The 15,854-nt window shown below is 50.1% G+C and overlaps 1 protein-coding gene across 4 annotated transcripts in view; it reads left to right on the top strand.

The window, feature by feature from the left end:
- ARHGAP4 (Rho GTPase activating protein 4) overlaps positions 1-15,854 on the top strand; it is a 278,640-nt gene that overhangs the window by 250,634 nt on the left and 12,152 nt on the right. For all 4 annotated transcript variants that reach the window (XM_077479015.1, XM_077479014.1, XM_077479012.1 and 1 more), the window contains one exon: positions 8,451-8,600. In XM_077479015.1, the coding sequence (XP_077335141.1) occupies positions 8,451-8,600 (150 nt within the window). The remainder of the gene's footprint in view (positions 1-8,450; positions 8,601-15,854) is intronic.

The raw sequence follows: 15,854 nt of genomic DNA, 5'->3' as shown, positions 1-15,854 counted from the left end.
CAGCACAGTATACACCTGTATCTACCCTTTATTGCTGGTGTTCTCTAATACAGCCATCTGCAGGAGTTAGTGGGTGTTGTGTGCCTCCAGCACAGTATACACCTGTATCTACCCTTTATTGCTGGTGTTCTATAATAAAGGCATCTGCAGGAGTTAGTGGGTGTTGTGTGCCTCCAGCACAGTATACACCTGTATCTACCCTTTATTGCTGGTGTTCTCTAATACAGCCATCTGCAGGAGTTAGTGGGTGTTGTGTGCCTCCAGCACAGTATACACCTGTATCTACCCTTTATTGCTGGTGTTCTCTAATACAGCCATCTGCAGGAGTTAGTGGGTGTTGTGTTCCTCCAGCACAGTATACACCTGTATCTACCCTTTATTGCTGGTGTTCTATAATAAAGGCATCTGCAGGAGTTAGTGGGTGTTGTGTGCCTCCAGCACAGTATACACCTGTATCTACCCTTTATTGCTTGTGTTCTCTAATACAGCCATCTGCAGAAGTTAGTGGGTGTTGTTTGCCTCCAGCACAATATACACTACCCAATTGCTGGTTTCCCCATCTCCCTGCAGGCCATTACTATGTCTGGAAGGCCAACAAGGAGAAGCAGCCAATAAAAGAGGGCAAGCAGGCTCTGTGTCTAGAGACAACAGTGCTGGTCGTGGACGGGGTGCATCCTCATCAGCGCATGGCCATGGGACACGCTTGTCCTTATTTTAGGCAGCTGGACGTGTTGAGCCGCATCATGTCGAAGACTTGGTAGAGTGGATGACCAAGCCCTCTTCAATCTCCTCATCCTCTCTCACCCAGGCTCAGGGTACTAGCAAAGTAGCTGCCAACGCATCCTCTTCCCTCGTCTCAATGTCACCATCAGTCACTCCTTCCCTAGACCCACAGTGTTGGGTACATGCTCCAGGAGGATGCCCAGTGTTTTGAAGGCTCTGATGATGATACTCAGCTAGAGGAAGGCAGTAGAGTGAGCGCAGAGAGAGGGGATGCTCAAGAAGAACAGCAGTCTGGCAGTCATGTTCCACCAGCTGCAGCATACTGCCAGGTTTGCTCCAGTGATGAAGAGGGAGGGAATGATGAGGTTACTGACTCCACGTGGGTGCCTGATAGAGAGGAGGAGGAGGAGGAGGCAAATCTCCAATGAGGCAGGATGCCCTCCGGGGGCCAGCTTAGGGGCAGCACACTGACTGAATCACACTGCAGAGCTCCGCCTGTGCAGGGAGCTGCCTCTGCGCATTATTCCAAAAGTTCTTTGGTGTGCGCCTTTTTTGAGACGAGTGCACAACACTGCTATTTGCAACATATGCCTCAAGCGTATCTCTTGTGGCCAAAACATTAGCCACTTGGGCGCCACATGCTTGACCAGACATATGTTGACCTGCCATGCAGCTCGTTGGCAAGCGTACCTTAAAGACCCACACCAAAGAACAAAGCGGACCTCTCCTTGCTCCTCATCAGCTGGGATCTCCAACCCCACTAGACCTTCAGTCCCCTCTGAAACCTGCACTGAGAGGAATGAAGGTGTAGAATTAGGTGTGTCACAGCCAAGTGCTTGCGGGCACTCTGCTAGCAGTACACCCACGTCCGATTGTAGCAGGCAAATTTCCCTGCCCCAGCTGCTGGACCGTAGAAAGAAGTTCACTCCCAGCCATCCACATGCCCAGCCTTTTCAGTTGGTAGACTCAGCCCCCTTTTGTGAGTTTGTGCAATGTGCGGTTCCTTAGTGGCAGGTCCCCAAACGCCACTTTTTCTCATGGAAGGTGATTTCAGCTCTCTAGCGGCATGTGGAAGGCAATGTCCTTGCCTCGCTGGACAGGGTGGTCAGTGGTAAGGTGCATATTACCTCTGACTCCTGGTCCAGCAGGCATGGACAGGGACGTTGCCTATCTTTCACGGCCCATTGGGTCACTCTTCTGGCAGCTGGGAAGGAAGCAGGACAAAGTGCAGTAGTTTTGGAGGTTGTTCCACCACCACGCCTCCAAAATGCTACTACTGGTTGTGACACACCTCTCTCCTCCACCCCCTCCTCTTCTTCTTCCTCCATGGCCTCTTCCAGTGCTCTGTCCTCGGAACCAGTGGTGCTCCGTAGGCATTCAAGGGGCTACACAAGTACGCATGTAAAAAGATGCCATGCCGTACTTGCGTTGGTTTGTTTGGGAGACGGAAGCCACACTGGGGCAGATATTTTGTCAGCTCTGCAGGGGCAGGCCGAGAGGTGGTTGACGCCATGCCAGCTTAAGCCAGGAATGGTGGTTTGCGACAGTGGCACCATCCTCCTCTCCGCCCTCCGTCAGGGACAACTGACCCATGTGCCCTGTGTGGCTCACGTTCTTAACCTGGTGGTGCAGCAGTTCTTGGGCAGGTACTTATGCTTACATGATGTCCTGAAGCAGGATAGGAAAGTCTGTGTGCATTTCCGCTGATCATTTAATGCCAGTGCTCAGCTGGCTGAGCTCCAAAAGGAGTTGAACCTGCCCAAGAACCACCTTATATGTGACATGCCCACCAGGTGGAACTCAACTTTGGCCATGCTGCAACGGCTGCACATGCAGCAGAGGGCCATCAATGAGTACCTGTGCGACTACAGCACCAGGACAGGGTCAGGGGAGCTTGGTTTTTTCTCACCACGCCAGTGGGGCATGATCAGGGATGCATGCACTGTCCTGTCACCGTTTGAGGAGGCCACAAGAATGGTGAGTAGTGACAGTGCATGCATCAGTGACACTGTACCTCTTGTCCACCTGTTGGAGCATACTATGCGTGGAATAATGGACAGGGCACTTGAGGTAGAACAAAGGCAGAAAGAGGAGGAATTCCTTGCCTCTCAAGGCCCCCTTTATCCAGACAGTGTTCCTGCTGTCCCACCCATCACACAGGAAGAGGACGAGGAGGAGGAGGATTGTGTCAGCATGGAGGTGGAGCCCGGCACTCAGCATCAGCATCAGCAGCCTTGTAGGGATGATTTACAGAGATGGGAGGAGGTGGCTGCAGATCATGTTGTCCTTAGTGACCCAGAGGACTCCGGACCGAATGCCTCAACTAACCTACGCTGCATGGCCTCCCTGATCCTGCAAAGCCTGCGGAAGGATCCTCGTATTCTTCGGATCAAGGAGAGGGACCATTACTGGCTGGCCACTCTCCTTGATCCACAGTAAAACGGTAAGGTTGCGGACCTTATCTTGTCATCACAGAGGGAGCAGAGGATGAGACCTCTCCAGGAGGCCTTGCAGAAAGGTCTGTGCAACATGTTCCCAGAGACAGGGAGGTTAAAAACTCCTGGTCTTGGACAATGTGTTGCTGAAGCTTCGGTCAGAGGTAGCGGTGGAGAAGGTGGCCATCTGACCAATGCGTTCAGACAATTTTTTAGTCCGCAGCCCCAAGGTATGATCGGTTCCAGCAACCATCGCCAGCATCTGATTTACATGGTGCAGGAATACCTAGGGGCAAGGTCAGACTTGGACACCTTTCCCACGGTGCTTACTGGGTCTTGAGGATGGATCACTAGCCAGAGCTTGCACAGTATGCAATTGAGCTACTGGCCTGTCCTGCATCCAGCGTTCTTTCGGAACGCACCTTCAGTGCTGCTGGTGGCTTTATAACCGATCACAGGGTGCACCTGTCCACCGACTCAGTTAATCGACTGACCTTCATAAAGAAGAATCAGTCTTGGATTACCACCAGCTACCAAGCACCTGAAGCTGATGTAACCGAATAATTTTTTTGGAAATGTCACATCCCTTCAAGACTGCCTATGCTGATTCTGAGTGACTGTCCTGTTATGTTGACTGACTATCCTCCTCCTCAATGATCCGGCTGATATCTTGGAAGAACATTTTTGGTTCTGAGTGATGCCACCAGCCCAATTTTTCAGCCCCTGTTTAACAGGGGTGTGCAATTACAATTTTTGATGCAATGCTTTGCAGCAGGGCTCGTTCCTGCACTCCAAATAGAGCATATGGGAGAGGTTGCAGTGTCGTGGCACCAGTACCAGTGCCTAAGGCCCAATTTTTCAGCCCCTGTTTAACAGGGGCGTGTAATTACAATTTTTGATGCAATGCTTTGTAGCAAGGCTCATTCCTGCACTCCCACTAGAGTATATGGTAGAGGTTGCAGTGTATAAGCCCAATTTTTCAGCCCCTGTTTAACAGGGGCATGTAGAACAATTTTTGATGCAATGCTTTGCAGCGGGGCTCATTCCTGCACTCCAACTAGAGTTTCTGGGAGAGGTTGCAGTGTTGTGGCACCAGCAAGCAGTGCCTAAGGCCCAATTTTTCAGCCCCTGTTTAACAAGGGCATGTAATTATAATTCTTGATATAATATTTCACAGCAGGGCCCGTTCCTGTGCCCACCGAGAGTAACTGTGAGGACTTTGGTGGTGGTGGTGGTGCTGGTGCCACAACACTATAAGGCCCAATTGTTCTACCACTGTTCAACAATGGCATGTAATTACAATTCTTGATATAATCGTTCACAGCAGGACGCTCCAGTGCCCACCAAGAGTCACTTTGAGGGCTTACAGTGTTGTGGCAACACCAACACCTTGTTTCTGCAGAGCATAAAGGGCAGGCCCCTACTTTCAAACATCCAACTTACAAACATCTCCTACTTGCAAATGGAAGGAGACAACAGGAAGTGAGATGAAAAAAGACGGACGGCAAAAAAAATTATACAGGGATGATAACCCTTCCCTATGTTTTCCTAAAAGCTATGGAGCTACACTTTAAAAATGTACCAGTTCAAAATTACAAACAGATTCTACTTAACACAAGAAACCTACACAGTCCCTGTCTTGTTGCACCGCCTGTATACTGCTGTTCTGAGTATATAGGGCCTGGGGGCCCCACGCCTTTCTTTTTTTTTATTTGGATACAGGGTTCCCCTTAATATCCGTACAAGACCCAAAAGGGGCTGGTAATGGGCAGGGGGGCTACCCATGCCATTTTTCTCAATGATTTTCATCCATATTGCCGGAACCAGATATTACATTAAAACCGCAAGCAGTTTTAAATTGCTTTTTTTTCTGTTAAAAGTAATTTTGTGCAGGGACTGTTCTAAACATGGGAAATACGTGCCACTTCACAGACATACTATAGACACCTCCCTGGCACGATATTTAAAGGAATATTTCACTATTTTTATTTTCACTTTAATCGTCATTAAAATCAGTGCTCCCAAAAAAATTTCAGTTTTTAAAAACAATTTTGGCATTGACCCATGTCCCCTGGGGCAGGAGCCAGGTCCCCAAACCCTTTTTAGGACAATATCTTGCATATTAGCCATTAAAATTAGCACTTTTTATTTCAAGCGTTCGAGTCCCATAGACTTCAATGGGGTTCTAAAGTTTCGGTCCATTCGAAAGTTCTGGTGCAAACCGAACCTGGCGGTGTTCGGTTCATCCCTAGTGACCACACATGCTATAAAGTCAGTGTTCAGCTTCTGTACATTCACTGCCACATTTGCCAACAACTACTATATGTAATGCAAGGGCCTATGGAAAATGTCCATTCATTTCATATCCAATCACATGTGGCTCACACTACCTAAGGCCGCGTACACACGCGCGGACTGTTTGCCCAACCTTGTTCGTCAAACAGTTTCGGCAAACAGTCCGCTCAAAATTTGCATGAGCGGACTTGCCCACACACGAGCGGACTGTTTCAACGAACTGTTTGCCAAACAGTCCGCTCAACTTTTGAAATGAACGGACTCGCCCACGTAAGGCGGAGGCAAATCCGCCCATTTCGAGCGCGTGTACAGGTAGGCGGGGCCCGCGAAGGAGACGTTGCGGGCTCCGCCGCCTGGAATGGGCTTAAAGGGGAACCCCAACGCCGAAAAAAATCGGCGTGGGGGTTCCCCCAAAGTCCACACCAGACCCTTGTCCGAGCACGCTACCCGGCCAGCCAGGAAAGGGGGGCGAGCGAGCGCACCCCCCTCCTGAGCCGTACCAGGCCGCGTGCCCTCAACATGGGGGGGTGCCTTGGGGAAGGGGGGGCCGCGCGGCCCCCCCACCCCAAAGCACCTTGTCCCCATGTTGATGAGGACAAGGGCCTCTTCCCGACAACCCTGGCCGTTGGTTGTCGGGGTCTGCGGGCGGGGGACTTATCGGAATCCGGGAGCCCCCTTTAAGAAGGGGGCCCCCCGGATACCGGCCCCCCACCCTATGTGAATGAGTATGGGGTACAATGTACCCCTACCCATTCACCTGTGAAATAAAGTACAAAAAAAAACACAACACAGGGGAAAAAATATTTTATTGCACAGCTCCGGGGGTCTTCCGTCTTCGGGGGTCTTCTCGCCGGACTCCTCCGCTATGTGTGTGTAGCTCTTTTACTAGCGGAGGAGTCCGGCTTTCTTCCTCCCCGCCGCCGGCCTCTTCTCCCGACTTCGGGGGTCTTGTCCCCCTCTTCGGTTCTTCTGCCGGGCCACCGCGCCTTCTTGTAGCTCTTTTACAGGCGGTGGCCCGGTCTTCTGTCGCCGCTGTCGCCGCCTTCCGTTCTTGTTCTTCTTCTTGTTCTTCTTCTTCTTCTCCAGGCGATGTTGACACGTCGCTCCCTCCGGCCGGAATGCCAGGGACACGCTCCGCTGCCACTTATATAGTGACAATGGGGCGGTGTCACATGGTATATGTCACATGGGTTGGTCACATGGTGACCCCGCCCCCTTACGATGTCATAGTCCCCATGTGACATCAACCCATGTGACCAACCCATGTGACATATACCATGTGACCCCGCCCCATTGTCACTATATAAGTGACCGCACAGCGCGGCTCTGGCATTCCGGCCGGAGGGAGCGACGTGTCAACATCGCCTGGAGAAGAAGAAGAAGAACAAGAAGAAGAACAAGAACGGAAGGCGGCGACAGCGACAGCGGCGACAGAAGACCGGACCACCGCCTGTAAAAGAGCTACAAGAAGGCGCGGTGGCCCGGCAGAAGAACCGAAGGCGGCGACAGAAGAACGGAAGGCAGCGGCGACAGAAGACCGGGCCACCGCCTGTAAAAGAGCTACAAGAAGGCGCGGTGGCCCGGCAGAAGAACCGAAGAGGGGGACAAGACCCCCGAAGTCGGGAGAAGAGGCCGGCGGCGGGGAGGAAGAAAGCCGGACTCCTCCGCTAGTAAAAGAGCTACACACACATAGCGGAGGAGTCCGGCGAGAAGACCCCTGAAGACGGAAGACCCCCGGAGCTGTGCAATAAAATATTTTTTCCCCTGTGTTGTGTTTTTTTTTGTACTTTATTTCACAGGTGAATGGGTAGGGGTACATTGTACCCCATACTCATTCACATAGGGTGGGGGGCCGGTATCCGGGGGCCCCCTTCTTAAAGGGGGCTCCCGGATTCCGATAAGCCCCCCGCCCGCAGACCCCGACAACCAACGGCCAGGGTTGTCGGGAAGAGGCCCTTGTCCTCATCAACATGGGGACAAGGTGCTTTGGGGTGGGGGGGCCGCGCGGCCCCCCCTTCCCCAAGGCACCCCCCCATGTTGAGGGCACGCGGCCTGGTACGGCTCAGGAGGGTGGGGCGCGCTCGCTCGCCCCCCTTTCCTGGCCGGCCGGGTAGCGTGCTCGGACAAGGGTCTGGTGTGTACTTTGGGGGAACCCCCACGCCGATTTTTTTTGGCGTTGGGGTTCCCCTTTAAGCCCATTCCAGGCGGCGGAGCCCGCGACGTCTCCTTCGCGGGCCCCGCCTACCTGTACACGCGCTCGAAATGGGCGGACTTTCCGAGCGGGAACAGTCCGCTCATTTCGAAAGTACAGCGGACAGGCCTACACACGGGCGGACTGTTCGCTCAAACACAGTTTCAGCAGACAGTTTTTCGGAATTTCCGTAAGACTTTGTCCGTCCAACTGTCCGCTGAAACTGTCCGCTGAAAGCCCACACACGAGCGGACTGTCCGCCCAAACACTGTTCAGCGGACAAGGTTGGGCGAACAGTCCGCCCGTGTGTACGCGGCCTTAGTGTTGTTCACCAGCATGTAATGAGTATGGCCAGCTTTTGCAGACTTATTCCTTTTTTATTTCCATGATTGTGACTGTTGGAAGATGTGGTCATTGTGTTTATGCACAGTTCTCTTCCAACTTGTATTACTAATGCAATACATATGCTGTAAAAATGAATTGAAAAATCCAAAAACTACCGTTGTATTGGCCATAGGTGAAGCTGTGAATGCATGTCACCAAAATTTCCAAAAGTTTGCTTAAACAGGTCCCTTGAGGAATGGGGTCTGCCTGGTTTCGGCCGGGTGGACCATGTGTCCCGGTCAGGAATCTTGCACCCCGAAAGATCACGGCCAGGGTCTTTTCTCAGAGGAGGACCATGTCTACATGCTGGCCACTTTTTTGCATGTTCACTTTTTTATTGAGCCTGGTGTTCAGTGTGCACACTTAACAAATTCAGCTGTAATAACAATGAGATATTGAACTATTTATTCCCAACTTTTCAGGATTCGTGTAAACTCTGACAGCGCCTGCTCTCCTAGAAAACGCAGTGAGGGGAGTCCCATCAGGAAGCTTAACTCTCCGTTCATGGATGCACCCCGACTTCCTTTCCCAATGGCTCACCCTGGACCAAGGCTTCTAGGTCATATTGAAAGGTAAATATGGGCATATTGATGGGATAGGAACATAGGTAAATAATGTTAGACAGGTTTACAATTACAAAACCGATGAAGTGGAGTTTTTAAAGTAAGAATCCTTCCCATATTATTTGGAGCCCCCCTTAGCCTTTCTCAATCATTTCAACACAGAGTAATCCTTGAAATAAATTTCCAGATCCAGGCAACTCCTGCTAAAAATTACTTTATCTACAATTCATGGTACATTAGTGTGATGGTCAGGGAAGAATGCTTCTTACACTTTCAGTCATTGAGAAGAATCCCCCCCCCCCCCCCCCCTTTACAGATAGCTAAAAGGATAAAAGATGGCAGAGGGAGCTTTTCTGGGGTGCAGAAATGTCTCATTGCTCAAGGAACCCCCTAGCAACCACTAGAGGAACCTTAGGATTCCAAGGAACCCCGGTTGAGAAAGTCTCTACCTCCCATAGTTTTCAGGCTGTTGCAGTTTTAGAAGACAGTGGCTCCATAGAGGAACCATAAATGACAGATGTTGGAAATGGTTCTGGTTGTCATTCACTTATGTTCTGGGTCATTAACTGAAAGTGGTTAAGGAGTTAAATTCTTAATCGGAGATTAAAGTGGAAGAAAAGCCTAATTATAACTATTTTTGAAAATGTTTCCACCCCCTCCTGCTGCTTATTCTGCCTAACCTGTATAAAAAGTATTTAAGTACCTATTCTCAATCTGCTGCACTCACGTGATCCTGCAGCTTTGTGTAAGGAAACGCTCTTCAATGGTTTACAATTCCTGGAGCCATAGGCTCCCATGGCCCAGCCTCTCCCCTGCAGCAGCCACTCACATAGCTGTGAGATCACGTGACTGGAGTGGATTAAAATGAGTAGGTACACAGAGGATTAACTGCTCCTTTTGTCCAGGGGAGAGGAGTACTCACCTCATCCTCTGATCCACCAGTAAACGGTGCTTCTCCACGACCCAGCAGTGGACTGTTTACTCCAGAGCAGGTCTATGGGCGCGATAACGTCCAGAACAGTCCACTTCACAAGACCGTGAGACAGCGAGGAGCAGGAGCCACAGGGACCAGTCTTTTGCAGGGAGGATTAGGTAAGTATAGCTCTGTTTTGCCATAACCTAGACAAAAACAAGTAGTTAACCCATGTAGTGCAGGCACATGTAATAAATGATGTAGCGCTAACAAGTAAACACAAATATAATAATATAAGTGAATTGAAAATAATTAATCATATAAAAAATCAAATATGTTATGTGGCATGTGAAGAAGAACTATACAAAGTCCAACCTGTGAAAAAAAAATTTGTTGGAAAAACCAAGACCTCCAACCACTAAAGAATAGTGAATCAAAAAGTGAAAAAATGTATGGTACTGTCCAACATGGGAAATAATATATGAAAGAGCCTGAACGTCCCACACCAGATGATAGAGAATCAAAGGGGGAATGAACCAAACACTTTCTGGTGTAGGAAACATCAAAGATGGTGCATCATCAACAAAGGAGAGAGATTTGTATGCTCTTACTGGAACAGGTGGACTCAAATGTCAACAACATGGAGTCATACAGGCAGCATGCTGCAATCGGCAAATGTGCGGAACGCCAAAGGGTCCAGGACCTCAGGAATGGAATCCAGGGATGTAGCGGACCTCCAATCAAAAGAGCACCGAAGCTGGATCTTGATGGTAAAGATCAAATGGACAGCAGAGCCACTCTCATCCAGATGGTATGTGAAGAAAAAAATTGCTTCCACATAGTGTAGGTCAAAAAATTAGGTCATTTATTTCTAAAAAAAACATCATACAGCAATAAAAAATTATCACAAATAAAAGTACAGGGCAATGTGGAGAGCGATAAGCCAGGACTGACTCGTTTCGACCAAATATTGCTGTATGCTGTATTTCTATTGCTGTATGCCAATTTTTAGAAATAAATTACCAAATTTTTTTGACCTACACTATGTGGAAGCAATTTTTCTCTTCACATACGGTGGGGAACCCTAGAAGAAGAGGATTGGAGCTGCTCTGTGCAAATCCATTGCACAGGGTAGGGGAGTATAGCCATGTTTATTTTAAAAAAAAATTGAGGGTTTACAAACCCTTTAACTCTTATTAAAACGATTAGTGCTAATAGCAGTATTGCTCCACAGTTTGGGACCTACCTTGGCTGTCACCCTGACAGCAGGTCCCAACAACTACACATGTGCAGCCTATTGCATTAGGGTGTGCATCCCAAAGCTCAAACACACAAATGCGTGTGTGTGTGTGTGTGTGTGTGTGTGTGTATATATATATATATATATATATATATATATATATATATATATATATATATATATATATATATATATATATATATATATATATATATATATATACACACACACATACACACACTTATGCCAGAGACTAGTGAGAGATCTTTCCAATCTCCCTGCCAGCTCGCACTGTGGGTGTGCATTAGGGTGTGCCCAGGCACATCCCCTAGTCACGCTTATGGGAAGGAGAATAACCAGAAAGGACTCTAAAGCCCCGTACACACGAGAGAACTTATGTCCGACAGACTTCCGAAGGAGTTCTGCCGGAGTTCCGACAGAGTTCTGACGGACTTTTCGACTGAGCGGACTTGGCCACACACAATCACACTAAACTCAGACGGATTCGAACGTGATGACGTACGACTGGACTCGAATAAAGAAGTTCATAGCCAGTAGCCAATAGCTGCCCTAGCATCGGTTTTAGTCCGTCGGAATAGCATACACACGAGCAAATTTTTCGGAGGGACCGGGTCCGGCGGAGTTCCGTCTGAAAAATTTGAAGCATGTTCCATATTCTAAAGTCCGTCAGACTTTGGCGAATCAAAAGTCCGTTGCAGCCCACACACGATCGAATAGTCTGACAGAATCATTCCGTCGGACTTTGGATGTTCAAAAGTCCGCTCGTGTGTACGCGGCATTAGATATGAGTCAGGCAACATAGATTTTATGATCAGTTGATTTTGCCAGTAGATCCATTAATTTTCTACTTCCTGTAACAGGGTGACAACACTATGTTCTACAGTAAAGTTGCACTGATGTCACCCAGTAGGGTAGCCTTAGATAGACATGTACTTTTAAGCAGACTTTAAAAAAGTGACGAACTAATATAAGCCTTAGTCTAGCTTAAGGACACGTCCCCCGCTCCTCTTAAATTGGTACTTTTGAGGAGCGTGGAGGGGGGAGCAGGTAGCCAATTTTGACAGGTACCTGCTCCCACTTCCAGTCCCACCACCTAGGTGATTGGAAGTGAAGTTCTCCTCCCTCCCTGCAGTCTTTTGGGACACATGACAGGTCCAATTCACGATGCACAGCACTGCTCCTGCATGCACAGTAGGCACCCGGCTATGAAGCCCTAAGCCGGCACAGCCCATAGTTGAGTCACCGAGGAAAGAAAACTGTCTTTTATTTTTTTCACAGTTTTTTTTTTTTTTTTTTTTTTTTTTTTTTTTTTAAAGTAAAACCTTACTGCAGTTTACCCTAAAGCCTCGTACACACAGATTTTCAGATGACTGTTCATACATTTTTTGTTGCATGCTAGTCTCGTGTCCAAAGTGAAGAGGTTACTCGCCATACAAAAATTCTCGTACGACAGAATACAACTTTAGGAAGTGTGGTTAAACAAAACCCAGACAAGGGTCAAGAGCTGGGGTTCTCAGGGCATAAGACAGGGATCAACTGAGTGGAGGACAGGAATCGGCATGGCAGAGGAGAAGGGTCTGTAGTGCAGTGTATGGGGATCAGCAGGCCAGAGAAAAGAGGTCACAAGGGCAGAGGAAAGGGATCCACAGAACAGAGGATAGGGAGTCCGTAGGGCAGTGTAAAGGATTCAGCAGGAAGACAGGGAGGGCAGGGTACAGGGGTAAGCAGGATTGAAGCCAAGGGTCATTAGGGCTGGGTACAGGGGTCAATAGGGCCGGGTACAAGGGGTCAACAGGACGGAAGACAGGGTCAGTAGGGATGGGTACAGGGGTCACCAGGACGGAAGACAAGGGTTCAGTAGCGCCGGGTACAAAGATTTGGGGTCAGTAGGGAAGGGTACAGGGGTCACCAGGATAGAAAACAGGGTCAGTAGGGAAGGGTACAGGGATCAGCAGGACGGAAGACAAGGGGTCAGTAGGGCAGGAGACAGGGGTCAGTAGGACCATACTTATATATACACAGTTGCAATAAAAAAGTATGTGAACCCTTTTGGAATGATTTGGATTTCTGCACAAATTGGTCATAAAATGTGATCTGATGTTCAGTTAAGTCACAATAGACCATCACAATCTGCTTAAACGAATAACGCGCAAATAATTAAATGTTACCATGTTTTCATTGAACACACCATGTAAACATTCACAGTGCAGGTGGAAAATGTATGTGAACCCTTGGATTTAATAACTGGTTGAACCACCTTTGGCAGCAATAACTTCAACAAAATGTTTCCTGTAGTTACAGATCAGACGTGTACAATGGTCAGGAGTAATTCTTGACCATTCCTCTTTATAGAACTGTTTGAGTTCAGCAATATTCTTGGGATGTCTGGTGTGAATCGCTTTCTTGATGTCATGCCACAGCATCTGTCATGGTCGGTCCCGAGTCCCAGCAGCCCGTGGAAGACTTACCCACAATGTTGGTCCGTTGAGCGCTGATAGGTCTTCCCGGGCGCGCGTTAACGCGAACGGACGCACGCGGGTGCGAGCAGGCACGATCGGGCGCACGCGGGTGCGCAGGGTTGCAAACGTGCGCACGCGGGTGCGCGGGGTCACGGTCGGTTGCACGGTTGACGTGGGCGCGAACGGACGTGCCGTGCGACCGCCCTTGGCGCCCAGAAGGCTTCTTAAGTGATTCATTCTAGTGGCCCGTTGCTGTCCTGTCTACAGCGTACCTGAGAGTTGCCTCCGATTACCTGATTGTTCCTGTCTCTGATCCACCTCGGCTTGTTCCTGATTATCCTGCCTGCTGCCAGCCCTGACCTTCGGACCTCCTGACTATTCTTCTGCCTGCTCCTTCGGTACCTCTGCTGCCAGCCCGTTGACGACCCGGCTTGTGTTTACCCAGCTTCTGCCTGCTGTTCCAGTCCGTGTTCTGTGACCACCGCTGCCTACCGCCTGCCTGTCAGCTCTCCCGGTGTGCCCACCTGCTCGCTGCCAGCTGCTGACCCCCAGCCGTTCCAGAAGTCACCTGTCTTCTTCCACTACTGTCTGACGCCAGTTCCTGGACCAGGCCCTCCTACACGGACTTGGCACTTGTGCCCTCTGCCCTCCAGAACCCCTGTTCTCACTCCCAGGGGGTCTCGAGCCAGAGGCTTACGAGAGGCCGCTCCCTGCACTCCGGGCTCTCACCACCAGGTACGTGACAGTACAGGACAGCCATGTCCGAGCCCACGCAGGGAGCGTCTCCAATGGACGAACTTTGCCACCACCTCGCAGGCCTCACTCAAGCAGTGAAGAGTTTACAGGAGGGCTACAGTCAACTGGAGGAACGGGTCCAGGCCCTGTCCGCCTCCTCTCCTGCTTCTTCCGGATCTTCTGCTCCTCCTGCCGTAGTTATGTTGCCACCCGAACCCAGGGTGCCTACACCCGAGAGATTCTCCGGAGATCGAGGGAAATTCCGGTCTTTTCGGAATTCATGCGAACTGTTCTTTGCTCTACAGCCGAGGACCTTCTCCCTCGAGGCCACCAAGGTGGGCTATGTGATCTCCTTGCTAACCGGTGAACCTCAGTCTTGGGCCCACCGTCTACTTGAAAAGAAGGATCACTCCCTTGAAACCTTGGACATTTTCTTCCAGGCCATGTCGCGGTTATACGAAGACCCACAGCTAACCGCCACCGCTGAAGCTGCCCTGCATTCGCTGCAGCAAGGTCGCCGGCCGGTAGAGGACTACGTGTCAGAGTTCCGACGCTGGAGCTCTGACACGGACTGGAATAACGCAGCATTACGTTATCAATTCCGGATGGGCCTATCGGAACCGTTGAAGGATGAGCTCGCCCGAGTGGGCATTCCAGAGACTCTAGAAGCCTTAGTGGAGCTGGCAATCCAGATTGACAGACGGCTGAGAGAACGCCGCCTGGAGCGGTCTTCAACCACTTCTCGTCCGGTATGGATGCTTCCTCGAGTCCCCAGCTCTCCTCATTTCACCCCTCCTGCTGTCACCACGACCAGTCAAGACCTCCCGGAGCCCATGCAGCTGGGCTTACTCCGGCCTTCCTTAACGCCTGAAGAACGCCAGCGCCGCCGGGAAGGAAATCTCTGCCTTTACTGTGGTGGGTCTGGACACTTCGTGCGCAATTGCCCTGCTAAGCTCCGTAAGTCCCTCTTCGTTTCTCCTGCCCTTACATTAGACTGTCCTAGTGCTGCCTCCCATTTGACTGTGTCCATTTCCTTGCAGCTACCAGGAGGGAACGTCCAGACCAACGCCATTATTGACTCGGGTGCTTGCAGTGGCTTTATGGACTTAACCTTTGCCTCTAAACATAACATCCCACTTCGGCCTAGGGCAAGGGGACTTTCTATACATCTGGCCGATGGTTCCACCCTCAAGTCCGGACCTGTTACCCAGCAGACTCAGCCCCTGTTAACCACTATTGCCGGAACCCATCAAGAATTACTCTGTCTGGACATTATCACTTCTCCTCTCTTCCCTATCATTCTCGGCATGCCCTGGCTGAGGGCACATAACCCCCTTGTTGACTGGACCACCGGGGAGCTGAGATTTCCATCACCTTACTGCCTCCAACACTGTCTGTCGGGAACCGACCAGGCCTCTTCCTCTTCTTTGCTCTGTCTGGAAGTTGACGAAGAAACCCGCCAAGTTGTACCTGCTGCCTACCATGATTATCTAGATGTGTTTAGCAAGAAGGGTGCAGAGACCTTACCCCCTCACAGGCCATACGACTGTCCCATTGAATTACTTCCTGGGGCAGAAATTCCCTTTGGGAGGATCTTTCCGCTATCAGAGACTGAGTTGGTGACCTTGAAGTCCTATCTGGACGATAATCTCAGGAAGGGATTTATTCGTCCCTCCACTTCACCGGCGGGAGCAGGGATCTTTTTCGTAGAAAAAAAGGACCAGACCCTGCGCCCCTGTGTGGACTACCGGGCCCTTAATAAAATAACGATCAAGAACCGTTATCCCCTACCACTTGTGCCGGAGCTGTTTCAGAGACTGGGGTCAGCGGCAGTATTTTCAAAATTAGATCTCAGAGGGGCTTACAATCTGGTTCGCATCCGTGATGGCGACGAG

The sequence above is a fragment of the Lithobates pipiens genome, unplaced genomic scaffold (genome assembly GCF_037356315.1).
Source record: "Lithobates pipiens isolate NorthernLeopardFrog02 unplaced genomic scaffold, aLitPip1_a1.2 Scaffold_1, whole genome shotgun sequence".
In the NCBI taxonomy this organism is placed as follows: Eukaryota; Metazoa; Chordata; class Amphibia; order Anura; family Ranidae; genus Lithobates; species Lithobates pipiens.
The sequence above is the reverse complement of the archived record's forward strand: the minus strand, read 5'-3'. Positions and strand labels throughout refer to the sequence as shown.